The 25,460-nt window shown below is 54.5% G+C and overlaps 10 protein-coding genes across 10 annotated transcripts; 4 read left to right on the forward strand and 6 right to left on the reverse strand.

Annotated features, from left to right (window-relative positions):
- Positions 1-48: 48 nt before the first annotated feature.
- Positions 49-2,259, reverse strand: SCP_0304210 (hypothetical protein; the record flags this gene model as incomplete). Its single annotated transcript, XM_027755814.1, has 13 exons — positions 49-99; positions 163-341; positions 394-409; positions 500-582; positions 642-724; positions 796-889; positions 951-1,099; positions 1,157-1,246; positions 1,303-1,375; positions 1,434-1,732; positions 1,789-1,816; positions 1,869-2,067; positions 2,119-2,259. The coding sequence occupies 13 exons, from the start codon at positions 2,257-2,259 to the stop codon at positions 49-51; spliced, it is 1,485 nt and encodes a 494-aa protein (XP_027611615.1).
- A 491-nt stretch (positions 2,260-2,750) lies between these two features.
- Positions 2,751-4,589, forward strand: SCP_0304220 (Aspartic protease; the record flags this gene model as incomplete). The annotated part of the gene is made up of 11 exons (XM_027755815.1): positions 2,751-2,777; positions 2,833-3,279; positions 3,348-3,611; positions 3,681-3,749; positions 3,805-3,876; positions 3,930-3,995; positions 4,063-4,099; positions 4,162-4,276; positions 4,332-4,393; positions 4,447-4,467; positions 4,525-4,589. The coding sequence occupies 11 exons, from the start codon at positions 2,751-2,753 to the stop codon at positions 4,587-4,589; spliced, it is 1,245 nt and encodes a 414-aa protein (XP_027611616.1).
- Positions 4,590-4,883: 294 nt separating this feature from the next.
- SCP_0304230 (Probable very-long-chain (3R)-3-hydroxyacyl-CoA) lies at positions 4,884-5,913 on the reverse strand (the record flags this gene model as incomplete). Its single annotated transcript, XM_027755816.1, has 4 exons — positions 4,884-4,975; positions 5,041-5,353; positions 5,416-5,816; positions 5,865-5,913. 4 exons carry the CDS (start codon positions 5,911-5,913, stop codon positions 4,884-4,886), a joined length of 855 nt encoding a protein of 284 aa, XP_027611617.1.
- A 381-nt stretch (positions 5,914-6,294) lies between these two features.
- Positions 6,295-7,246, reverse strand: SCP_0304240 (hypothetical protein; the record flags this gene model as incomplete). Its single annotated transcript, XM_027755817.1, has 2 exons — positions 6,295-6,607; positions 6,669-7,246. The coding sequence occupies 2 exons, from the start codon at positions 7,244-7,246 to the stop codon at positions 6,295-6,297; spliced, it is 891 nt and encodes a 296-aa protein (XP_027611618.1).
- A 1,119-nt stretch (positions 7,247-8,365) lies between these two features.
- SCP_0304250 (predicted protein) lies at positions 8,366-10,383 on the forward strand (the record flags this gene model as incomplete). The annotated part of the gene is made up of 6 exons (XM_027755818.1): positions 8,366-8,404; positions 8,466-9,560; positions 9,629-9,733; positions 9,796-9,945; positions 10,005-10,103; positions 10,177-10,383. The coding sequence occupies 6 exons, from the start codon at positions 8,366-8,368 to the stop codon at positions 10,381-10,383; spliced, it is 1,695 nt and encodes a 564-aa protein (XP_027611619.1).
- A 1,571-nt stretch (positions 10,384-11,954) lies between these two features.
- On the reverse strand, positions 11,955-12,884 carry SCP_0304260 (hypothetical protein; the record flags this gene model as incomplete). Its single annotated transcript, XM_027755819.1, has 7 exons — positions 11,955-12,072; positions 12,130-12,264; positions 12,329-12,386; positions 12,475-12,564; positions 12,628-12,668; positions 12,713-12,774; positions 12,828-12,884. The coding sequence occupies 7 exons, from the start codon at positions 12,882-12,884 to the stop codon at positions 11,955-11,957; spliced, it is 561 nt and encodes a 186-aa protein (XP_027611620.1).
- A 286-nt stretch (positions 12,885-13,170) lies between these two features.
- Positions 13,171-18,561, forward strand: SCP_0304270 (RhoGAP-domain-containing protein; the record flags this gene model as incomplete). Its single annotated transcript, XM_027755820.1, has 10 exons — positions 13,171-13,340; positions 13,687-14,131; positions 14,220-16,535; positions 16,600-16,892; positions 16,948-17,561; positions 17,616-17,708; positions 17,764-17,877; positions 17,934-18,261; positions 18,322-18,383; positions 18,437-18,561. 10 exons carry the CDS (start codon positions 13,171-13,173, stop codon positions 18,559-18,561), a joined length of 4,560 nt encoding a protein of 1,519 aa, XP_027611621.1.
- A 540-nt stretch (positions 18,562-19,101) lies between these two features.
- On the reverse strand, positions 19,102-21,006 carry SCP_0304280 (hypothetical protein; the record flags this gene model as incomplete). The annotated part of the gene is made up of 8 exons (XM_027755821.1): positions 19,102-19,277; positions 19,335-19,451; positions 19,506-19,590; positions 19,642-19,708; positions 19,763-20,032; positions 20,079-20,119; positions 20,171-20,651; positions 20,720-21,006. 8 exons carry the CDS (start codon positions 21,004-21,006, stop codon positions 19,102-19,104), a joined length of 1,524 nt encoding a protein of 507 aa, XP_027611622.1.
- Positions 21,007-21,473: 467 nt separating this feature from the next.
- SCP_0304290 (Protein kti12) lies at positions 21,474-22,325 on the reverse strand (the record flags this gene model as incomplete). The annotated part of the gene is made up of 4 exons (XM_027755822.1): positions 21,474-21,794; positions 21,853-22,015; positions 22,074-22,153; positions 22,209-22,325. The coding sequence occupies 4 exons, from the start codon at positions 22,323-22,325 to the stop codon at positions 21,474-21,476; spliced, it is 681 nt and encodes a 226-aa protein (XP_027611623.1).
- A 1,054-nt stretch (positions 22,326-23,379) lies between these two features.
- On the forward strand, positions 23,380-25,213 carry SCP_0304300 (Uncharacterized protein; the record flags this gene model as incomplete). Its single annotated transcript, XM_027755823.1, has 7 exons — positions 23,380-23,409; positions 23,475-24,066; positions 24,117-24,421; positions 24,479-24,583; positions 24,639-24,788; positions 24,846-24,944; positions 25,004-25,213. 7 exons carry the CDS (start codon positions 23,380-23,382, stop codon positions 25,211-25,213), a joined length of 1,491 nt encoding a protein of 496 aa, XP_027611624.1.
- Positions 25,214-25,460: the final 247 nt, after the last annotated feature.

Consider the following 25,460-nt stretch of genomic DNA (forward strand, 5'->3'; position numbering starts at 1 on the left):
ACACTTTCTGCATCGACAGCTCTGCAGCCTCCACATACAATACCACGCTTAGGCCCGCACAACATTTGCCTCCTGATCGTGCTTGAAAGCTTTCTTTACCTGCGCAGGATCGAGCGAAGTAATCAGTATTCACACATTTCGGCAGTGAAGTGTCAAGTTTACCCTGTCCGTGAACTCCGCGTCGTCCAGCACACGGAACGCCGCGCCAGCTAGGCCCTTGGTGACCGCGATCGCGGCGGCATGTGCCGCAGGCGTACCCGCAGACTGCGTGAATTGCGGAGTGTGGTTCGAGCCGTTTGGCTCAGTCGGGATCGTGAAGCTCGGGTGCAGCGCGGGTAGGGCTGTAAATGAATTAAAGATGAGGATTAGCACAGGACTGGGGTGTGGACGTACCGTATGTGATATTTCCCTGTGACGTAGGGACGACGGTGTGCATGACGTAGGGACGGATTCATGCAGTTTAGCAGTTTAGTTGCGGGGTGGAGAAATGAGAACGCACAAAGTCCGTCGATGCGCCCATCCCGCCATCCGCGAGCGACTTCACTCCATAGCGGGCGTCCATAATGTGCGAGAATTCATCACCTGCGGCCAAGTCCACATTAACCCTGGGGATGGCCATTGAGTAAAGATTGGAGACGTACCAAGGACGCTGTTCTGCCGGAGATCATAGTACCCGACTTCCTGGTTTATCTCAGCCTTGCATCCCGTGGCAGTCGCCGCCGCCCTGTGAGGATGAAGTAAAGAAGGAAAGGCATAACTCTCAGTAGAAAGCAACGTGCGATAACAAATACTCACTCGAAGCACTTGAGGACGCGCTCGCGGAGCACCTCGACCTCGGGCCATGTCGGTGCGCGGACGATCCACACCATCTTTGAATAGTCGGGGATGACTGTACGACATGGCAGAACAAGTCAGTACATGACGAGGAAGCCAGCTAATCGTGCACAAACTGTTCGCCGCCCAGTTCTTCCCGCTGACGATCCCGTGCACGCGGTGCGTGGGCTTGATCTGCTGGCGGAGCACGGATATGTTGGTGTAAGCGAGGAACGCTGCATCGAGCGCGTTCTGCGCCTCCCATGGTGCCCATGCTGCGTGTGCGCTTTACGCGAACAGTTCAACTCGTGGGTAGCAAAGCGGTAGGAAAAAGTGGGCGCACGTATGTCCGAAGAACTCCACCTCGATGGTCTGGCAGGCGAGGCAAGGGCCGACGGAGACACTGTGCAGGGGACCGGGGCTGGGGTGGCACCTATTGGGAGTGGACGTGAGCGGGGAATATGTGAGCGCTCGAGCGAGAGTCCGTACATGATACATGCGTCCATCTCGTCGTAGGCGCCGCGGTCCAGCAGTTTGACCTTGCCTCCTCCGCTCTCCTCCGCTGGACGTATGAACCGGAGCTGAGCAGGTGTCCTCTGTGCAGCAATCAGAGCACTCACCTGGGGTCCCGAGCAGCACGATCTTCCCGGACACATCATGCTTCTCGAGTGCAGCTTTCACAGCGAGAGCGGCTCCTACACCTGCGATGGCGATGAGATTATGCCCGCAAGCGTGCCCGATGCCGGGCAGCGCATCCATCTCGGAGTTCACGCCAATGACGCGGATTGCGTCCCCATTCTTGGTGGAGGACGACGTGTGTTTGAAGACGGCGCGCCAGGCGGTGGAGAGGTCGAGGTAGTGAGGGGTGACGTCGAAGCCATGCTGCGACATGAACTTGGTGAGAACGTCATGAGCGCGCCTGTGGAATTGATTGATCAGGATGGTGAGAGCCAAGTTATGCAGCGATCGACACACTTCTCCTCGTACGCAATTTCAGGATGGTCTGCGTACGTCGTAAATACGAGGATGCCGCGGATAGATACGAAGTTGCTTACTCCAGATTTCGAGGTTGAGCTCGCGGAGCTCCGGATTGAGCTCGTCCACAGTCTCCTCGATCGTCTTGATCACTTCCGGACGGAAGACGTCCTCCGCGTCACGTAAAGTATACGCAGGTGGTATCTCCGAGGTGGGGGGAGACACGGGCATACCATGCCAGTCGCAGTGGTGACAGTTCAAGTTGGAGAAGTCCGCGGGCTTCGGGGAAATAGTAAAGAACACAACCATACATTTACACACAAAACGCACCAGTTCAACTGCACCTCGTCCGCTGCTCAACTCTAGTTTAGACATATCGGCAGCTGTGGAACGCCTCGAGCGTGCATTGCCCGTAGCGAAAAAGGAGAACAGGCCGGAAAAGCAACCTGCTTGGATATCTGGACCTGGCATGTCTGTATGTCAGCGGCAAAGGAGGGAGTTCGCTGATGGAGGAACCTGGAAGAGAGCAAAGCTGAGCGGAAATACTGCGACTGCACGTAAGGTACCTGTCGCGGGTAATCTCCGGACAATGCGGGCGATGATCAATGTCGCGATCTCATCTCAGACGTGAGATTAGATCGACGACCCTCGATCGAGTGGCAGCCTCCACAAAACATATCTACCGTACCATGTTCTACACATTTATCCTGCACATCGCTCCGCGAGCATTGCCTGGCGCATTTTCGAATTCTGCCCTTCAGCCTTCTTCATGATAGCCGTGCGCAGGAATGAGCACCAGACTCACGCAGTTCTCTCTTCTTTTTCTCGTGCTCGGCTCCTACTCAACGCCACTGGCTGACACAGGCACTAATCAGCTACGCCACACGGAAACACGTTCAAAGGCATTCGTCGCAAGAGTGAGGAGGCGTGCAAACCAAACCTCTGCACAGAATGCAAACGATATGCACATTTTCAACCCGACATTCGCGGTAGGTCAATCCTGCTTATCGCCTCTCCGCTAACCACGATGGATGTCTTTACCAGACAAACGGGCTGAAAGGCGTCCTGGGGAAGTACGCTCAGGCAGCGCAGTTCCTCGCCGGAATCGGGCTCAACCCAAGCACGCACCCCGCGAGCGGCTACGCGCCCTTCAACCCGACTGCACCCAACGCGACCAATGCTCCCTTCCTCATACTCACCAACACCACGGCCCTCTCCGCCGACACAAGCGAAGACACCGCAACGGGGATCCTCGAGCTCCCGGGTACGGCGGAGCTGCCGCTGACGGACTACGTCACCGACGGGCTCGACGTGTTGTACTACGGGTCGCTCACATTCGGCTCGGGCGCGCAGCCGCTGACGGTCGACATCGACACCGGTTCGGCGGATTTGTGGGTCCCCGTCGAGTGCCGCACCTGCGCGGGCGAGCAATTCCGCGAATGGGAGAGCAACTCATACCAAAGTCTCGGGCGGAGGTTCTCTGTCACATACGTTTGAGTCCTCCCGCTTCCCATGCAAAGTGACGCTGACCGACTGGCTGCACACGCTGGACACGGCAGGGCGAAGGCCGCGTTTCCGGCACGCTCGTGCAGGACAGGGTTGCGGCGGGCGGTCTCGTCGTCCCTACGCAAGCGTTCCTCGCGGTGAGCAGCGAATCATACGACTTCGCGGACGAGCCGAGTGCCGGGCTGCTTGGACTCGCGTTCGGAAGCATCGCACGGTCGAAGAGGCCGACGCTCTTCGAGAACCTCTTGAGCGATAAACAAATCCCTGTGGGTGCTTTTGCGGTCCATCTGGAGCGCGGGCAGGCGAGTGGGTCTGAGGTGCGTGAGGAAGAAGATGGCCAAGGGGACGCTTACTCACCACTGAAGGTGTCGGCGACGGGGCAATAGGTTTGCTTTGGATGCTACGACGCGACCAAGACGACGGGCACGGTACGCTGGAATCCATTGATCTCGCAGGTGCATAAGCTACCTCAGAAGTCAGCTATCGTCGCTCATGATCTTTCGTTCAAAGACATACTGGTCAATTCTGATGGACGGTGTCTCTCCAATCTCGGGCCAGTCCATCTCGACAAACCTCACGGCAGTACGTCCCGGACTACTGCATCTATTTCATGACTATCTGATGGCACGCACTAGGCCATCGATACCGGCACGTCGCTGATCTACGTCCCAGACGACGTAGCAGACCAATTCTACGCGCTGGTGAGCCGTCCGTATACCCTCTTTCCACGTTTCTTTCACCTTCCTTGAATCCACTCACTCCGCACAGATCCCCGGCTCGCAATCCACCACGGAATTCGGCGCAGGTGCCGTCCATTTACCCGTCCCCGATCAGCAAACGCTCTTACCACTCACATACACGGCGCAGGGTTCTACACCTTCCCCTGCGCGTCCGCGCTCGACATCTCCCTCTCCTTCAGCGGGAACTCCTTCTCTGTGAACATGCTCGACTTCAACTTGGGGCGGACGACCGCCGGGTCCCCGTGCGTCCCCGCGTGCGTCGGCGTCCATCCATTCTAGCTGATTCCTTTCGGCCAGGGACTGTGTCGGCGGCATCCTGGCGCTGGGCAGCGACTTCCCCTCGGACCTCGCGATTGTCGGTGAGTCCACGTTACCCCTCCCCGGAGCTCTGCTAAGTGTGGACCCGATGCAGGCGACGAGTTCCTGAAGTCCTGTGAGTCGCGTTAGTGATTGACGCCTACCTTCGCCTGTGTGATGAGGTTTCTGATAGGGTACTCGGTCTTCGATTACGCGGGGCTGCGCGTCGGGTTCGCGCCGAGCATCAACAACAAATGACGGGAAGCTGAACTTCAGAGAGGGTGAGGGACGCATGGATTGTGTGGGTTTGATTTACGACGCATCAGAGCAACGCTATGTATCTTTTTGGTTACGAGTAGGTACTCTTCTGCGTAGCATAGTATACCGAGAACCTGGAAACATGGGATCCAGATTCGTGTCCCGGTCAGCAACGGCAATCACAAGACAACAGAAGCCTGAGCACACACCGAGATCTACGATTAAATGCCATCACACCGCCACAAACACGCGAAAATAGATCGTATATATATATAACTCAGCATCTCTAGCGCATCACAGCGTCTTCGGCTTCGCGCCGAGCGTGCGCCCGCCTCCCAGCACGCGGCGGCGCTGGCGCATCATATGGGTATACAGCATGTACAACGCTGAACCACGCACGGTGTAGGCATACGTCAGCACCCAGAATTCCAACGACAAACTCGACACTCACAAGGCCACCAGATGCAAAACATGATCGCGCGGAAGTCCGCATGCACGACCTCCGGCCAGGACATGCCCCGCACCTGGCCAAGCACCGCGCGCAGGACGGTGGGGGACGTGAACGCGGCGGGGAGCGAGTCAAAGATCAGCAACGCCTCGGAGCCCGCGCCGGTGGGGTAGAGCACGAGAAACGCGGTGTAGCGCACCCAGAGGAGCGCGTACGGCTCGGAGCCGAGTAGCGTGCAGACGTAGAAGGCGTAGCGGATCACCTCTGCGATGGACCAGGAGAGAACAGCGCTGGCATAGAGCGGGTTCGTGCGCGTCTGTACGATTGCGGGGACGCTGAGTGAGCAGATGGGGTTGGGGCTGCGGCGAGAGGACTTACGTGCGGGAAGAGATGCAGGACGCCCCAGACGACGTACAGTCTGCTATACACCTGCGAGAATGTGGTGAGCGGGGAGCTCCGCACCCACCCGAGCAGCGCATGCACGATCTCGAGCACCGCGAAGCTCTGCACGATCGCGGTCACCCCGCCCACGGCAGCATAGGTCGAGCTGGCCCTGCGGAATAGAGGGATGAGTTCTGGAGGAGCATACTTCTCCCAGCGGTGCGTCTGAAGGAACGGGAAGGAATGCGTGAGGAAGGCTGGGAGGTAGGAGGCTAGCCGGGAGGAAGGCGGCGCGGAGGTGAGGAAGTGCGTGAGGGTTGCAAAGAGGACGTATGACCACCCGAGAGTAGAGAGGAGGTTGTAAAGAACAAGATAGTACTTGATTACGGCTGGCTGACCTGAGGTGCATGTGAGTGCTATGACGGTGCATGAGACTGCAGACTCACCCCGCCTTTTCGGCCTTGTCTTGTTGGGCCCCTCTGTGATCTGAGCCATGTTCGTGCGTGTGTAACTGGGCTGAAATACGTGTCTAGCAGACCTTTGCAGAATAACAGGCTAGGCCTTGGGCTAGACAGTCTTAACTATTGAGTAGACACGTGGAGACGCGACGCGTCGGCGAGACACGTGACAAATGCCGTTCCGGCAAAACACATATTGCTTGATAAAGATAATCTCCGAAAACATATGGCCCAGGTAACACAGAAAACAACAGTGAAGCTAAGTTAATAATATAGTATCGGCGAACAAAACAGCTATTATTTACCATAACGTGTACGCAAATGCACCCAGACACTCGGATAAAACCCAGACGTCGATTCGGACTCTGTAAGACGAAACATAGCCATTCGAAATATGATAGTTCAGAGCGCACAACAATTAATCTTCCTTCTGGTTATTCTCTTCTTCGAGCACTCCTTCTCCTCCCTCTGCAGGCTTCGGATCGTCCACCCTTGGCTGCTCTGGTAACAACGATGTGGGGATCGGAGGAGGGGGAGGGACACCGTTCGGAGGGTTCGCGTTAAGTCCTGCCGCTGCCTGCATCTGATTGAGTGCAGCGCGCAGAGCAGTGTTCTCGATTCGCAGCTGATCGACAAGGGTGCGACATTCTTCCCAGCGCCTGTTCGCTTCGTCTGCAGACGCGAGTGCAGCGTCGAGCAGCTGCGAGCGCGACTCGAGAGCTTTAACGTGTCTGCACGATATAAAACGATCAATATCGCCCGTCACGCATACGCATAAGGGGCGTTACTCACTGGTCGCGTCGCTCTCTGAACGCACGCTGCGCTTTCCGGTTCTGCTCCGCGCGTTTGCTCTGGCTCAATGTCCTTCCCACAGACGTCCCCCCTTGCTGATCAGGCTGCTGTGGTGGGGCCGGGGGCGGCTGCGGTTGAAGCGACGGAGGTATACCACCAGAGGTGAAGTCCGTAGGGGGGTACTGGTACCCATGCGGGATGGGCGGGCCACCGAGGTGTGGTGGAGGTGGGTGGAATGCATGCATGCCCGGAGGGGGGGCCATTGAAGGACCAGGAAGACCTGGTGGGCCGGGGGGCTGCTGTTGCTGCTGCTGCTGCTGCTGCTGTTGTTGTTGTTGTTGTTGTTGCTGCTGCTGCTGCTGCTGCTGCTGTTGCTGGTCGGGATTGGCGTCGGGGGGGCTCTTGCGCTTGCGGGAGCGAGGGGCTGGGGGTTGTGTCACGGGGGGAGGTTCGTCGCGAAGACGAAGGGTTTGGAAAGTGCCCGGTGGCTGAGCATGGGGCGGCTGTGGGTGTATGGCATTTGGGTCTGGAGGAGGATACGGGGTGTGTCCTAACATGGCCAATTCAACCGTCCTCATCTCTGGCGTGTGTATTAGTAAGAATCGTAAGCAGGCGGAGTTCCTCTTTTCGGCACACCCCGTGCCGCCGCCACAACGCTTACGAGTGCTTTTCCCGCGCTCCCCTGCTTACCTAACACCTCCTGTCTCCGGGCAGTATGCCGACCTTGCTGACCCGCAGGAGGATGCTGAGTGCGGCCTGCACCACCGAAAAGATTTATCACGACAAGGGTGGTATCGACGATACTATCGATGACCCGGAAGTGCCATAATATGGCACTTCTGATCCCGCTACACGCCACCATGCCCGATTGTCTTCGGCACTTCAGATATTGTTTCTGTAGCATATAGAATACTAGAAACTATTTTTTTCGGAGTTTTTGCACTAGTGTTGAACATTTTGGAGACATGCCGAGGTGTGGCACCAGCCAAATACATTCCGGCAATCCCGATTTTCGTGGGACCCAAGTGGGCCACGCTTAATTCTTAAACTTTTACAGTGTTGAAGTGCAATGTATGAGAGCATCCCTGATTAACTTTGAGGCAATCGGTGCAGAGAATCAAACTGTAGAAAAAGTAAGGCACTTCTGCGCCATATGGCATATCCGGGCCACTGATACTTACTTAGTACTGGGCTTTTGCGATGCATACTTTCCTCGGAGAAATGCGACGTTTCACGACTTCCGGATGGCTGGTATCACTATTTAGAAATTCCCTTCATATGAACCGATGGACGCGATTGCCAAATATTTTGCCAGCCTCGGCGCGCGAGGACCGCAGGTGGTATCTGCATGTTGAGGCTGTGCATGAGTTGGAGACGTGGTCCGTGGACGATTTTCCGTTACTACTCTCTTCGTCGTAAGGCTGTGTTGGAATATCTTGATGTTGCTTCTAGCCTGTCCCTAATATATGGTTGAATTGCTGCTATGTCAATTATGATCCCGTGTGATGTGGTTGTGGATGCTTGTTGACCACTCTGAGCGGGAGTGAGGACACGGAACATGTCCGGAAACGGCAGGAAGGCTTCCCACGGGCCCACGATGCAGGCGCCGCGACCTCGAGAAGAGCGTCCGTTGTTCTCGTCTATTCGCTCTCTCTGTCCTCGTACCCCCCGTGCCCTCTGCAGTGCTGCTTTTACTCATGGACACCGACCACCCCCCCGCCGACCACAGTTCCCCGGTATTTTTCCTCATACACCGCCTTGCTCACCCACAATCTCTCTGACTTCTTCGCCCCACAGGACGCGAAGGGAAAGCAAGTAGAGGCAGAGCAATCCCGAGCACAGCCTGCAGAGGGAACGCTTCTCCAAAACGGCAGCAAAGTGCATGCCTCGGCTACGCACGACCCAGACCACCACGCCCCGCGTGCCGCTCCCAGCGAGTCCAATGGTTCTGCCAACGTTGACGGCAACCACCACTCTGTCGCCGACCCAGGGCAGGCCCCTGCAGCATCCCAAGCACCCTTTCACCCAGAGTCCCCACAAGAGCCGAATACGAGCTCGTCTTCCTCGTCTGCATTTCCATCCGGAGGCAAGGAGCGGCCGGAGGAGCCCGACCAGCAGAAAGAGACGGATTCCAAGGACAAGAACTCACTTGATACCACCCTCGCGGGAACGCAGACCTTCTCGCACGGGCTCTTTAGGAAGGACGGGAAGTCGTCGGACGGCGCACATACCATGTCCAGCATGGCGGAACAGCCGGAACGCGCACCCAAACACACAAAAAGGCACAAGTCGTCGGTGTTCGTCAAGTTGTTCCGCGTCTTTGTTCCCTGCGTTGGCCATACGCATGCGCACATTATCGACGTCGAGAGCGGGCCACTGCACCAGCCTCAGGTAGGCGCCGATGCTGATGCCAGCACATCCGCACTGAAGGGCAAGCTGGCCTTGAAGGAGGCGGAGAAGCTCCCGCCTCCACCGCCCGCAGAGGAACCGATGCCCAGTGCCCCTCCGGAGGAAATCCCAGAAGTTCCGCAACCTGCTCCTCCAGTAGAAACAGACCTACCCACAGGCCCACCAGACCTGTCGCTGCAGCCGCTTGACATCCCAGAGCAACCTGAGGATCCTGCGGTGATCGTTCCGCCAACGCCCACGAAACTGCTTCCCGAGGAAGAGACGCATAATATGACGTCCGGTGCGGTGCAGCCGCCGGGATCCACAGGAGAGGAGAGCCTTCATGAGCATGCACACCATGGGCGGGACTCGGGAGACGAGAGTGATGGCTCTACTAGCTTTACGGAGGATGAGGAAATGGAGGAGCCTAATCGGATTGATGAGGTGGAAGACGAGGAAGAGCGGCTCATTATGAATGGGGGAACAGGCATCCCAATAGGACCTGTGAGTGACATTCCTCGTCTGTGGTGTCCGGCAAACTCACCCGACTCACCTGCGTAACGGAATAATAGGACGGTGTCGAACAACCTCTATTACCTCCAATTTTGCCGAAGCACGCTGGCCGAAAGTGTCTTGTACTCGATCTTGATGAGACGTTAGTACACAGTAGCTTCAAGGTATGTCACTTGTATAGCTTATCTGGGGGTGGCTGTACCTAACAGCTCGCGCGTATTTGCAGTCAATACAGCAGGCAGACTACGTTGTGCCAGTAGAGATCGAATATCACCTGCACAACGTGTATGTGATCAAGCGACCAGGAGTCGACAACTTCTTGAAGAAGATGGGGGAGATTTATGAGGTTGTGGTGTTCACGGCAAGTCTTAGCAAGGTGGGTGTCTCCATTGTCTTTGCACGCCGATCGGCTGAGATCTGACCTTATGGTCGCAGTATGCTGATCCGGTGCTGGACAAGCTGGATATCCATCAAGTCGTTTCGCATCGGCTATTCCGGGAGAGCTGTTACAACCATAGGGGGAACTACGTCAAGGTCAGTTGCATATCGATCTGTGTTCTCGATCAGCTTCTCCATTCTCATCTCCCATTTCTCGCTCCGCATACAGGATCTCTCGCAACTCGGGCGATCAGTCTCAGACACGATCATCCTTGACAATTCGCCCGCATCGTACATCTTCCACCCAAATAATGCCGTGCCTGTCTCGTCATGGTTTAACGACCCACATGACACGGAACTTACCGACCTCTGCCCATTCCTTGCGGACCTCGGGCAAGTCGACGACGTCAGAGGCGTTCTCGACGGCGGCCTATAGCCTTTAGTACTACGGACTTGCAGCCGCCCCAAGGCGGGCAGTGGCATTCGTTGGTCATGTTGGACTGCAATCCTCCTCGTTACTTCGTTATCTCGATACCTGCTGTTCTGACCTGTCCTCCCCGCCGTGCGAGCTGTTTCTATCTGTCTATTGCTTGTGCAACACACACCGCTTGTATCATAATCCCTCGCCGCGAAACGGCTGCTGGAGCAGGACTACTGTTACTTTGAATTCGGCCCCGTCAACGCGAGACGCTCCATGAACAACAGTCTCGCGCCAGTCCTCGCCTCGCCTCGCCCTTCTTGCCTCGTGTCTCTTCAGCCATCCGTCACTTCGTACATATACTGTATACCCCCGCAATCCACTGCAGTCCATCTACCCAGCCAGTCTGTCGTCTCCGCATTCGATTGAGGTCTTCGCGCATTCGCCCTCCCTGCGATATCATACTCTATTCCGCTCTCCATGGACTAAACGATTTCTGCTCTGTCACTTACGCATATTTGTGGTTCGTCCATCGTCGCTCGTCTCCTACTCGCAACCAAGCCAAAACCCAACCAGTCCGAAATTCGCTCCCTCCTTTTGTGCACAACTGTCCCGCTTCACCTCGCATATATACACAGTACACACTGTATCTGCCGGACCGTCCGTATTCCTATATTTGCTGGTAGCTTTCGTCTCCCTTCCTTTATATGTATGTTTCGCTTCTTCGACACCCCATACGCACGCGTATAATCAACCCGCCGCGCTGGATCCCAACGGTCGTCCGTTTCTGGCACTTATTCATTCCTATTCTCGTTCGCTTCGGCTTACCTTTTTCACTTGCCGTTGCTAGTACACGCCATCCGGCATTAGCGTATACCTCCCTACCGTCACGAATAGCACGAACGCGTCGACGAACTGATATATATGAGACTAGGATATATATATTGCAGTCACATGAATTCAGCCCGATTTTTATGCGAGGTGGCCTATTGCGAAGTGCCACGCGGGGAAGTGGTTCGCCAGGGCAAGAAGAAGTCCTCGTTCGCCCCTTTGATGAGGAAGCAGCGCCTGAAATGTCCGAAGGTCCTATGGGTGCCTTCCCGGATTCGTGATGTGAATTCAGTGGAGATATGATCGCGCCTGTTTGTGGTGATGGGGCACCCCCATTTCATCCACCGGAGAGTCGATGTCGCCGCCTCAGGGACGCGGTTTCATTGACAGCGAAGCGGGTGAGATTGCACTGCGGCGTAGTCCAAGGCAACTCGTAGCTAAGTATCAGAGGAGTCGCCGGAGCATACTCGCAAGCCAAACCCAGCTGAGTCTATAGGCAAACCAACTCGTCCAGGATACTGCTCCAGAGACGGAGACTCGTCAAGGGGCACGGCTGAACATGGCAGATTCGGGCGGTCAAGGGACATGAAAAGGCGCCGCGGTGGGAGCGCTGGTCGAGTTATGCAGTGCTGGCATGAATTGGCCCGGGGGTGGGGGTGGGGCTGCGGTTGGAAGTTGGAACGGCCAGTCAGGGATGCAGCAAAATATAACGGATGAAGAGACGGAGCTATCAGATGTACCGTGGCCCCTTCAGAAACTTATCTTGTGCAGGCGTGAGAGAGCTGAGCCGGGGTCAGCGGCCTTGCGCCGCCAAGGAGTACTATACAGTGCCATGATGTGCTCGGATCAACTTCACACCGACACGTATCAAACAGACTGAAGCATGGCAAAGGCATGGTGAACATGCGTATGATGCTTATGAAATTCACTCACTGCAACGACGAACATGAGAGCTCAAAAAGAGGGCACAAATCGAGTGTTTCAGCCAATGCAGGTGAGAACAGTAGCATCACCGTCGAAACGACGATAGCCTGAATCCCCATATGCACATGTATCAAAAGCTCGCACCTATCCAAGTGAGTTATTTTTTGCACGGCGTCTAGATTCTCACCACTGAATCATGAACACATACCGCGAATCTCCTTCACATGAAAAATTGGGGGTGGAGCCAATGTTCACGCCCTCACAGCCTACAGAAACAAAGAGAATAACTACAAGATCAACCGTGTACCACACATATTTGACCGCGTTTGAAGGCCATTACACATAAGTACGCACCTGGTATGTGGTACTTCCATGGGCAGAGCCGACACCATGACGACAATGCTGCGGCGCTGATGAAGTCCCATACCTCGCGACAAGCGGAGTCTGCGGTACTGCGTGGTCGACTCGTAGTGCATTTTTAATACGGGTAGTCAGGACTCAGCGCACTTTCGTGATGAGTTCTTGCGGTCCAGACACCAGACTTTCGACTGGAAATATCTGATGAGTTATCGCAGTAGAAAAGTATACGTACATGGAAGAATATGACACAGATCTGAAATGCCAATCCCAGTGAGGCAGAGCACGACGAGTGGTCTATTAGTATCTTAGTCTAAGTAATGTTTCGGAGAGGGCACGACGGGTCCGACGGTCAGGAACGAAGGATATAAAAGGGAATGTAGAAGAAGACGGGATCTGAGATCCATAGCACGTGCCTGGGCTCGGTCACGGGTAAGTGGTTGCAGTGCAATCACCCCCGCTCGTTGCTCTCAACTCCCTCAGACACCTGGAGGCTCCGGAAAGTCCTCTGCCTTTATTTCTTCTCGGTCTCTTCCCTCGGTTTGTTTTCTGTCTTTCCTCTGTCTTCCCCCCCTCATCTCTCGCGCACAGGGCGCAGGGCGCGCCGGCTGCTGGTCCATCTTCGGTCTCTCGCACACTATCCCAGTCTATATTTCGTGTACTATTCTCTAGTTTCCGTCACTTCGCCGTGCGATGCTGGCCGCTCTGCCCTACAACTCTGCACCGATGTCAGACGTTTCAAACCTCGGGTCTCGCGGTATTTCCGCGCAGCCGGATTCCCCGCTCTTGAACGAGAGTAGACTATGTCCAGGATGCAAGAAATCGGTAATAACAGAAGTCGGAGGTGTAGTGGTAGCCTTTGGGTGAGTTTTCTTGATATGAAGTTAGCGCAGATATGAATCTCCCGAACGGTCGTGTGTGGTGCGCTGTCGCTGCAGCTCGTATGACTTCGTCCGTGTTATTACGCGTTTGGCGCTGTCATACGCGGTGTAAGATGCTGCTTCGACTTCCGTATAGGTTTAGATGAGAGTGTTCTTAGCTTCGGTATTGAAGTTGTTCAGTACTGGGACGATATCACTCCCTAACGAGGAAGTGGATCTCCATACACAACGTCGTGGTCGTAGTTACTGGAAGCAACTGTAATAACGCCTTAAAATCCCACCCTACTAAATCGCTCACCGGAAATTACTGACATGCCTGCTCGTTCAGCCAGTCGTTCTTCCACGTAGACTGCTTCATGTGCGCCAAGTGCGGGAACCAAGTTACGGCCGACACCAATTTGCTCCTTCTGTCGGATGGCTCACCAGTATGCGAGAATTGCTCCTATTGTTGCAGTATCTGCAAGTTGCCGATCCTGGATGAGGCGATTATGGCCGGCGATGATTCGTACCATGCCCACTGTTTCAAGTGTAAAGTGTGCAAGAACCGGATAGATGAGCTCATGTTTGCCAAGACCAGCCAAGGAATCTATTGCATGGACTGCCATAGTGAGCGGGTGGCACGGTCCAGACGTCACGCGCAGCGCCAGCGCGAGAGGGAGGAAGAGAAGGAGAGGGAAAGGGCAAGGGAGCAGGCTGGAGCGGTCGCAGGAACTGTCGACGGAGGTTCCGCCAGTTCTCGCGAAGATGCAGCAAAGGCACGGGAAGTGATAGGAGTGAGTCTCTTTTATATGTTCTGTGTTGTGTGCTGTGGTATGTTGCGCATCAGTGATACTGATGGCGAATGGTAATTCGCATTGACAGGCCCCAGCCCGATTGTCGCCTCCGCTGGACCATCATTCCTCTCCGGATTCACCTCGTCCGTTATCGCATGCGCACTCTCGCGCTGATCCGAACGGCACACATCACCGTCCTGGTCCAATCCGTGCTACGAAGTCCGCCCCTAGTGCGCACAGAGCATCCTCTATCCCGGACCGTGGGGACGGCGTTCATGGTGGTAGCGATCACGTTCCCCGTCAGCCTTCGGTGCCAGTATCCTCCATCCCTTCCATTTCCGCTACCCCAAGTTCCCCACCGCAACCGCAGAGATCGACCCCTCTCCCCGACACTGGATCATTGACCGTCTCTATTTGTCAGCCCAAAGCTATCCCTGCATCGAACTCGAGTTCGCGTAAGAATTCGTTCTCCGAGAATGTCAGATCTCATTCTCCGGTACCACGTATGGACTCTCTCGGTGTTCCTTCCTCTGGTGCGGAGAAGTCGCTCCTAACGAGGAAGAGCTTTGATGGAAGCGTAAGGCCGTCGAATCTGCAACTTCGTCCAAGTCACAGTTCCCATTCTTTAAAAGCTGCTGCCAGTATGAGTCGCGCTAGCCCGAATTCCAGAGGTTTAAGTTTGCCCGACAGAGATCAGGCCCGCAGAGACAAGCGCAGTTCCATCAATCCCGCGGTCGCCCGATCCTTCGCCAATGCGCAAACTCAGCCATCATCCTCTAGCAGTAGTACAGCCCCCGCGGTTTCATCGACGCATGGACGCGACTTCCCTCGGTCCACATCTACTCTTCATGAGCACACCTCTGCAGAGCAGACAGCACCTGCCTATTCCTTATCGGTCCCGCCCGCCCCGGCCACGTATAATCTCAACCCACAGTTGTTGGGACGCGCCCGCTCAGGCTCATCTGGCAGTCCGTTGTCGGAGAATAAGCAGCAGCTTAATCAAGCCGTTCATTCCCTCTCAAGACCGGGATCTGGCTTGGATCACTTACCTTCGCGCCCCGGAAGCCACTCGGAACAGCAAGCCCGTCTTGCGGCTGGAGATACCACGCGCTCTCATGATGCAGGTCCTTCGTTTGGTGACGGCCGGCGTAAGGACGAGCGTAGACCACCCAGTCTTCATTTGGCAGATGGCAACGTCGCTCGTGCCCAGGAGTCGTCGGTAGACAGGCCGCAGGCGAGTCCTACACCTTCAGTACATACTCTGCGAAATAGCAGGTCTTCGTCCGGCACGATTGGCATGGAGCTTGAGCTGCCGCCTGCCTCATCTTCCCCGATGTCTCCTTCTCACCATGTGGACGTCCCTCACGGCATTGAGAGTGGCACAGACACAGAATCAGAGGAGAGCAGAGACATGGAAGAGCCTAATGTGGACGCGCTCCCACCGGCCCTACCGCCCAAGGGTCTGCCGCACCGGGGAAGTATTGCTCGTCCACCTCCTCTACGACTGGACACAATGGATATGAGTCGTAACTCGTCGGATGCAGGTCACACCGACAGTGGAGAGGGTATCGTAGAATCTCCCGAGTCATCTCCTGTGGAGCGGACGTCGCATGCGACTTTCATCGCACCTGCGCTGCCGCCGATCAGAATTTCTATGGGAGGAACAGACTTCTCTGACTTGTTGAAGTCTGTGGGGGGGAATGTGCTCAAGCTCGACCAGCTCAAGGAGGCGAACGAGGATGGCAGCGTAAACTCAATCTCGAGATCTCCGTCCATACTTCCCTCGCCTAGTTCCATTTTTGCGTCAACACCGACGAGTGACGGCATAATGAAGTCTCCTGATACCGACGAAACCCCTGTCAAACGTGTAGAACCAATCCGAAATGGCTTGAGTCGGCAACCAAGTCTAGCTCACGAGAGAAGCGGAAGCCCTACACCATCGCTGGCCAAGGATCGTGCGTTTCCCAAGCTATCAACGAATGTAGATTCTGTGGGGATGGGCACAGATAGTCGACCCCAATCCCCGCGTGTTCTGGAGGATCGTCGAGCATTAGTCGAGGGGCCGTCATCTACTCAGTCTGGCCATCTGGACGGTCGCCGCTCCTTGGACGTCAAATCAAGGCCGCGGAAGATTAGTACCCACTCCTCGCGCACTGCAACCATCGAGTCACGTGACGCTGCGCACATTACCGTCACATCTCCCGACAACCTGACCTCGAAGCTGTTGCGCGCTGACTCTGCAAGTGTGGTTAAACGGCAGCTACAGGATGTGTTGTCGACCGCTGCCTCACGCAAAGAGACTCATGTGACACTGCCTGTTGATCTAGTACAGACTATGTTTGCATTGTTGGAACAGCGTGCGGAAGAGTACAATGATCTCAAACAAAAACTTGACGGTGCAAAGGTTTGTTCGGGTCTTGTCTGTAGCCCTATCTGCAAATCTGAATTTTTACTGTATCTTCTCACAGAGAGCAAGTAAACAGTATATTGACGGATTGACCGTTGCACAAACCGAGTATGACCGTGAGCTTAAAGCTCGGCGGGATGCAGAGGCAGAAGTTACCCGTCTCAGGGTCTTACTGTCAGGGCAAGCAGTGCGACTATCCGCGATCTCTGGGGAGTCAAAACGCCATGAGGTGCAGAAACAGTTGTCTCGGGAACTGAACGACAATCTTTCCACCTTGGAGAAGTCTCTTTCCCAGCTGAAGGTTGAACGGGACATGACGTTGGCAGAGGTAGAACAGCTCTCCGCATCAAGGAGGCGAGTGCATGCCACAGGCCTATTCATACCTGCCTGGCTAACTTTTCGTATTTAGTTCCACCACTGTCGTTGGTGCCGAAGACGGTTCGCCTGCTTCCATGACCCGGGCGTTGTCAATGCGGTTCGACAACATCAAGACTCAGTACAAGCTTGAGCTCCTCCCTCTGACGGAACAACGTGAGGCTTTGACACGAGAGCTTGCCGAACTGAAGGCCTCTCGAGATGCGTTCCTGGAGGAGACCACCATGCTGAATGCCCGTAATGAGGAGCTGGCGCAGTTGAATTCGCAGTACGTCCGTGGTCTGGAGGCTGCCGGAATTGATTACGCCAAACCTGGCCACGCTCTTCAAGACAGCATCGACTACATCAAACCGAAGAATCTGGCAGATTTTTCGGCGTCTGTCTCGTCACTGACCGAAGAATCATCCGAATCGAGATTTGTTAAGATCTCGAAACCAGATATCATGGAGAGTCCCCAGGTAAAGCCGACCAGATTCATTAAGTGGCCGGGTTCCAAGACACCGAAGGATAATGTCGCTGTGGCCTGGCCTGACCCTCACAAGCCGATGGGCCGTAAGGAGCATGTCTTCCAGCAAATCAGCGTTCTACGCCTTGGACGGTGTGACCATTGTAGCGACAAGATGTGGGGTTCACAGCTGCGCTGTTCGAGTAAGTACAGCACACTGTTCTTATCGAAGCCCCCGCCTATCTTGTGCGTTATAGGTTGCAACATTGCAGTCCATACACGTTGCATCCATCAAGTAGCTCCATGTTCGCAGCAGAGGGTCGCACGTGAGGATAACGCGGCTCCACTTCGTACGTACTGCTCCCGTTGGTGGATCGCTGTTGATCCTGACGTCGTGCTGTTCAGACCCTTCGATCTTCGGACGTGACCTCATCGAGCAAGTACGGTTTGATTCGCGGGAAGACCCGCGGTCCATTCCGGTCATCGTCGAAAAGTGTATTGATGCCGTTGATGCATTGGGTGAGTTTCGATCATCCTCAACAGCTTTAGTGCTCTTATGTTGAATTGTTCGCTAGCACTGGATTATGAGGGCATATACCGCAAGACGGGCGGCTCAGGCCAATCGAAAGTAATCACTCAGCTCTTCAATAGCGCAAATTACCGGTCTTTCGACCTGCGCAATACGGAGAAATTCAACGACATCTGCAGCGTCACTTCCGTGCTCAAGTCATACTTCCGGGCGCTGCCAGACCCTCTTCTAACATACGCATTACATGATGAATTCATTGCCGCTTCCAACATCAAGGATTCTGCTGTGAAAAGTGAGGCACTTACCAAGCTTGTGCACAAATTACCGAAAGAGCATTACCACACCACACGTGCTCTGATGCTCCACTTGCATAGGTTAGTTCGGGGTCTACTGCACAATTGACTGGCTACTCACAGTGACATGTAATTGTACAGGATCAGCGAGAGAAGCGACCAAAACCTCATGCACGCCAGGAATCTGGGGGTCGTATTTGGACGTACGTGTTTTATCATCGGGTAGCCTGTTCGTCTCACTAATATTGATGATTAGCCACCCTCATGCGCTCGCGCGACCCTAATGCTGAGTTCGTCGATATGGCTGGCAAGGCCCTCTCTGTCGAGTGGCTCATTGAGAATGCTCCCATGGTCTTTGAGCATTCAGGACCAACGCAATAATGCAATAACGCAATAACGCAATAACGCATTCGTCTTATTCTTGATTATTTCGGTTTCGTCATGGAGGTGGATACCCTTGGATCTTTGGCGGTGCTTGTCCATATATCCCCCATCCCGTTGTTTGTTCATATCCCCCTGCATTCATTTATCCTTCATTCGAATATATGTCTCTCCTTCAGCTTTTTTTCGTCCTGCCCCTCCTGGCACTTTTGTATGACTACCACGTTGCATGCGTATATAACCTCATTAGATATACCCTGCCACTTTATACATACGTATCTCATCGTGCCCGAGTGCATTACTTATTCCCTACCTAACCTTACTCTGGAGTAACCCGTCTCTTTCGTCAGGCCCGAACGCATGGTGTGACTTCAGAACAAGTGGATTTGCAATCTTTGGGTACAAGAGATATGATATAGATATTGCTGTTTTCAGTACTGTCGCGGGGGCAAACACACACAAATTCGCACCATTCCTACCGAATGGCGTGAATTAGTGTGTTTGCCGCTGCGACAGTCCTACTGAATACAGCAATAGTGCCTACGACAACTCGCGAGACCGCTTACCGCGCGTAGTCGGCTCGGCTTTGAGTGTGCAATACAAGAAATGGCGTCGAAGACCAGTCGACACTCCAGCGACTGCAGCAACTCGCGCGCCCAGCGGAGCAGTGTCGGTACCACTACCCCACACACCGAGTGAGAACATCCTGTCAAACACTGACGGACATATAGGCATAGATGTAGGCTATGGATGGATGACATGAACTAACTTACGTGCAGTGATGAACGCCTTCGCGGTCGCTTGGCAGCTGAGGTGAGTGAGGGAGAGCGGCGGACTGATGCCTTCCATGGTTCGCAGGTAGCGGAAAACCATTGAAGGTTGGCAGGGACCTGTTGCACACGGATAGATGAGACGCGTTGAGGCGGGGTGATGATTGTACTTGCCGAAGCGGAAGACGGCTTGATAAGCTAGCCTCCATTTTTCCTCGAGCAGGCGTGCACAGTTAGCGGGGTCCGGGCATGTTGAACACTAGACCGGCGATGAATACCAGGAGTGAGACACGAGGGACCTAAGCCTCACACACTGGTACTCTTTCGCTACCTGGACGAGGCCGAGCTTCAGGACGCGCTCCAGGAACCACGTCCGGCTATGAAGCAAATGTGACGCTCGCCCATTTGGGGAAATGAACATGGCCACACACCGTTTCTCCAGCTTCAGGAGGGTCTCTTGGCTGAGAGTGCTGAGCTCTTCCTCGGACCAGCCACCAGGATTATCGAGTACGAAGCGCGAGGACTCGCGATAGAGCTCCTCCTCACCGAATAGCTCCGCGATGCGCATCGCCTTGAGAGGCCGCCCGGCTGCATGTGTGAGAAGGAACGTAAGGCACTCGCGCTCAAGCGCGCCGACATGCAGCTTATGCGAAATGTTCATCAGCCCCTCGACGTTGTTCCAGGTGATCGTGCACACGAGGCTGCACGGTGTGAGCACAAGCAGATACAGTGGAAGAGATGACGCACTGTGGATATACGAATTTAAGGAAGTCATGAAATGTGCTAGCCTGGTCTTGCTGTAAGACATTATTTGTCTACACCCCCAGTGCGAGACTCACCTTCTCCTCTTTCAAAATGATGATCGCGTCGGGCTTTCTCTTGTCCTTTAATAATAATCCATCTTTCTGTACGGGTATCCCCACTTCGCCGTCGTTGTCAGGTGCTCTTTGCGTGCCCTTGTCGACGTTCACGGTGGTTGGGCTCGTGCTCTCGAGCTTATTCAGACTGCGCTCTCTAGCTCGTACCTTTGTAATGTGAGCATTCTCATCTATGTTATCCTCGCACCCGCTAGAGTCTCTCTTGGCATCGGGGTCAATGTCAAGTCCAAGGCCACCTTCTTCTGGATCCAAATCAGGGTCCACGGGGGCGAAAGTCATCTCCGCCGGAGGACCCCCTGCCTTGGAACACCCGGGTACGGAAGGAGGCTGCGAGATGGTTATAACAGAGGACATGGACAAGGGACGGCCTGTCTCAGCCCACTGGCCACTAAGCGCCGCCTGGAAGAAGGACGAGGCGAAATAGAGCACTTCTTTGTGCGCCCTAGTATGGACAAAGGATGGGATGATGAGCGAAGAATTCAGTACGGAGCCGAGAGGCACAGAACTCACCAGAAGGTGGTGCTCTCTACGATGATCTTGACGGTGCCGGGGAAAGGTGCATTTTTGGTGAAGGTTCCATCGAGCTCGATGGGGTCATCATAGTCGCCGTCATTGCTGAGAGAGGAGACCATCTCGTCGGACTCACACTCCTGGAGGTACCATGGGGGGGAGCCGGCAGACCTGAATATACCCGCCGCCGCGGCGTGAGTCTCGGTGGGGGAACTGAGGGACGCGGACGGGTTCGCGGTATTTAGGCCCCGGGAGTTGCGCGCAATGAGGATATGTGGTGGGTTCATTCAACGGGACGAGAGGCGCAAGACGAATGTAGTCTTTCGGGAGTCTATGTGACTCAGGGCAATACTAAATAGCTTCCCAGGGATCCTCGTATGAGTGACAAATCTGCCAAGAGTCATTCCAGACATCAGTAGCTTCGAGCTCACCTGCCGTTCCTCACAATATAGCTCTCTATGTTTTTTCTGAGGACAAACGAACGGAAAGCTACGGCGAGCCACAACCGTTTCAGACGCAGGCGTGTATAATATTTCACCCTACAAACACGATTTTCCCACGCTTTGAGCATAAGGGCCGCTCGTACAAACGGCTCTTCCGAAGATCCAGGCCACCCGTAGTAATTATCATAGGAAAATAGATTCGAGTTATCATAGGAAAATAGAAGTGGCCGCTCTTCATATACGTACAATGCACCGTCGAGGGAGAAAAATAAATTACACGGTACTTCAGTACAGCGCCTGAGCCGTCGTCGTCACGGTCTCAAGTTCGCCTCGATATACGCCGCAAAATTTTCTGCCACGCTCTCCTCGCTCCAATCCACCGCGCCCTTCTCCGTCGTCCCGAGCGTGATCGCTTTCTTGTGTACCGTCACGAACTGACGCTTCAGCCGCTGCAGCTCGGACAGCGTCACGCTGCGCGGCGGGAGCGTGACGCGCGGCTTCAGCGAGGTGCTCAGCGAGAGTACTATGGTGCCGCCTGTGCTACCGCTACTCTGCTCCGCCATGATAGCCGCTACTACACTGGTGGTCGTGCTTTCTAGCGCGCGCAGGGCGTCGGTGGGCGCTTTCGGGACCTGGCGGGAGGAGGGTAGATGAGCGAGTTGGGACGAGGTAGGACGCGTGAAGACGTACCGCTTGGGTACCTGCGTTGGGTGGCTTCACTGCTCCCTCCATCACTGCCTTCCAGATATTGTCAGCAGGCACGTCGGCGTCTGTCCATAGTACGGTGAAGAGCGGGGAGTCCCATCGGACCATCGATGAGGGCTCTTCGTATCGTTTCAGGAGGTTCTCCAGCCTAGCATACGCATGCTCGTCAGCCTATCTCCCTCCCTCTCATGATGTCGCGGACTCACGTTTCAGGTGCATACTGCTCTCCTTCCGGCCGCGCGGCGTTCCACTTGGTGCAAAGCTCGGGTGGGGCCACGACGTACATCTACTTCGTGGTACGTTGCATCACACCCTCTGGCTGGAAAAAACGGAGGACATACAGTGCACACTCGCACTTTCTGCTCGCGCGCGGCGCAGTACATCTGGTAGCGGAATCCCTTGATGTAGTTCAATGAATCGACTATGAGGATGGTGTCCTGACCCATCTGTCGCTGCATTGCGGCGAAGAGGGCCGCGCGAGCGGATTTTTCTGTCCTACTATCTACAAAACATATGGGTTGTCGTAGCACGGTGAGGGTCTCCAAGGCGTACCGTTGTATACATGTCTCCCAATGTTTAGCACATCATCCGAAAGGACAGAGACCTTCAGCTTCGGGCCTGCATATATCGGATCCTGCAAACGCGATTCCAGCTGTTCTCGAAGCTGTTCAACACGTCGAGTTTTACCTGAAGAGGGGTACCCAGATATTGTTATCAGGGCCATTGCAATACAAGGTTCTACTGGTTAAAAGGCAAGAAACTCAACACTCACAACACAATTCAAGTCAATTATCAGTTCGGACTCAGAAAACTTTCCAACACCAAAAGATACCACTGAACAAATCAATTTTTTTGGTATTCTACACATGCACAGTACACTAGCCACCACATCCACCCGCCATAAAACCCTCAAACACCAAGTGTCATCACAGGGAGTAAGTTGTCCAAAAATTGCTGGAAGCCGAAGCTAACAGACGTGTTCGGATGTGTAATTTGCAATCAGCAAAAGACTGTGCCTCGGTATAACCTCACTGGCGACAGTACGTGCCCGAGCACAAGAATACGGAATCCGTTGAAGAGGGTTGGACTATATAGGCGAGGGATGTGCGCACGGACCACCTTATTGAGGGCAGGCAGCATGACCCGCAGCTTGGCGTTTTGGCCGATCGCGGAGCTTTTTTTGACGTGGCAGATGGTATTTGCGAAGTCTCCCTCTTCACGCGTACGTATTGGCACCGTATGTTAGGTTACGCCCGTCATTATACCAGACAGTTGGAGCGGAACCACGTAGAAGAAATTTGCGGCTATCGTCTCTATGTTCTCCACTTTCCACCCATAGTAATGAGATAACTAGATTTGCGTGTGAAGGCCTAGAACTTCATTTGGTTGATCAGTGAGAGACCCTATGAACTGGAAGCAAAGTTCGACTCGGGGACATCTTGGATGACCACCACATCGTCTTCGTCCCCTCCTCTCTCTCTTCACCCCCTCCGCAGGCTCTGAGTCGTTCGCATGGCCTCCTCAACGTCGAACACCATTCAGGTATTACGATCGTCGTATCGGATGTACAAAAAAATTCAGGAAGCTCACTAGTTACGCGTGAACAGACCTCGGACACGGACACAGACATGGACGCCACCCAGGTCAGCGTTCAGCCAGTCGACACCGTCGCCGAGGACCGTGCCGAGCAGAGCCAGCGCGCAGAGGACGTCTTCGCGAGTTCACCAGCGAGCGGCGCGCAGAGCACGCAGGCTGCTGCCAGTGGTTCGGGACGACGGCTCCCCGTACGCGCTTCTACCCCGGACACTGTTTCGGCTGCAGACCAGGCATGCAGCGGCATAAGGCGGGGGCCTTCTTCTACTGGGCTGGCACCAGACACATCTGAGAAGGAGGAGCGCGCATCTTACACCGCGACGTTCACCAAGCCAATGGGCAAGCGCCACCGAGGCGAGAAGTCGGCGTCCGAGGGCACTCACACGGTGACCAGCACCACTGTACGACCCTCGGACCGTCGTAAGAAGAAGCCGAAGAAATCAAAACCATCATTCATTACTCGTTTGCTGCATTTCTGTATTCCGTGCATAGGTAGGTCGAACCACGAAGATGTAGACGTTTCAGACGAGGATGGCTCGTACACCAAGGAGAAACAGGCCATAACGGATGTACAGCCGTCGCGCGAGTCTTCCACGTCTACTACAGGTAGGGTTGCATATCGTTTGTCGCAGTACAGTATTCACAGACTTTCATAGTGTCACCGCCCGAAAATGTCGTCCCTCCTACTCCGGTGGAGACTTCGGACGTTGTTATAGCGCCAAAGCAACTTCTTCCTCACTCAGAAACAGATGGTCTCACGTCCGGTGCGGTGCAGCCTCCAGGATCTACAGGACACGATGTAACACACGAACTCCACCCACATGTGAAAGACTCTGGTGACGAATCGGACAGCTCGATGTCGGAGGATGAAGTATCACAGGATCTCATACACGTGGAAGAGTTTGATGATGAGGAGCAGAGGCTCATCCGTCAGGGAGGAGCCGGTATCCCTATTGGCCCTGTGAGTTGATGTTGCTAATACGTTGCGGAGCTGCTCGCCCATATTCATACACAATAGGATGGGAAGAAGATGCCTCTCTTGCCCCCCATTGCTCTGGAACATTTGGGGCGCAAGTGCCTTGTGGTTGATCTTGACGAGACTCTTGTACATAGTAGTCTGAAGGTGAGTCGGTGCATGTGTTACCTCCGGAGTTTCGTTTATCGTGATATTCTGACAGGCGGTGCCATCACCCGATTATGTTGTTCCAGTGGAGATTGAGTCCTTTTGGCATAACTTCTATGTACTAAAGCGGCCTGGGGTCGACGGCTTCCTTCAGAAGATGGGGGAGATATACGAGGTAGTAGTTTTTACGGCAAGTCTGAGCAAGGTTAGTGCTTCAGATGCGTCATCATCTATCGCATGTGTTCATGACAATATCATGTAGTACGCGGATCCAGTATTGGATAGACTAGACCCGCACCGATCCGTCGCACATCGGTTGTTTCGGGAAAGTTGCTACAACCATCGAGGTAACTATGTCAAGGTCAGTGAATTCCTTCCGCTTCAGCTTCTACCATCGTTCACTAACGTCCATCTGTGCAGGATCTATCACAATTGGGTCGACCCATAGGCGATACGATCATTCTCGACAACTCACCCGCGTCTTACATCTTCCATCCATACAACGCTGTGCCTATCTCGTCGTGGTTCAATGACCCCCATGATACTGAGCTCACCGACCTCTGTCCCTTCCTTACCGATCTCGGCGCACTTCCTGTAGACGTGCGAGGAATCCTCGACCCGTCCATATAGCGCTTTGCGCCGTTCACCCTATCTGGTTGCTCTAGTCCCCAGATTGCCAGCGTTGGATCCTTGAAAGTCCTGCTGCGCTATCAGGTAGAGTTAGTCTTCCTGATAAGCCATTTGGCAGTTTCCACTGTGCTGCGTCCGGTGATACCGCAGTGCATCTTCACGCTTATCCTATACAATCTACCTTCACCTCATCGGGACATCGGCAGTCCTTGTCCATTCTCATGTTTTTGTATACCCCGCAAACAGG

Source organism: Sparassis crispa (genome assembly GCF_003851025.1).
Source record: "Sparassis crispa DNA, contig_000002F, whole genome shotgun sequence".
NCBI lineage: Eukaryota > Fungi > Basidiomycota > Agaricomycetes > Polyporales > Sparassidaceae > Sparassis > Sparassis crispa.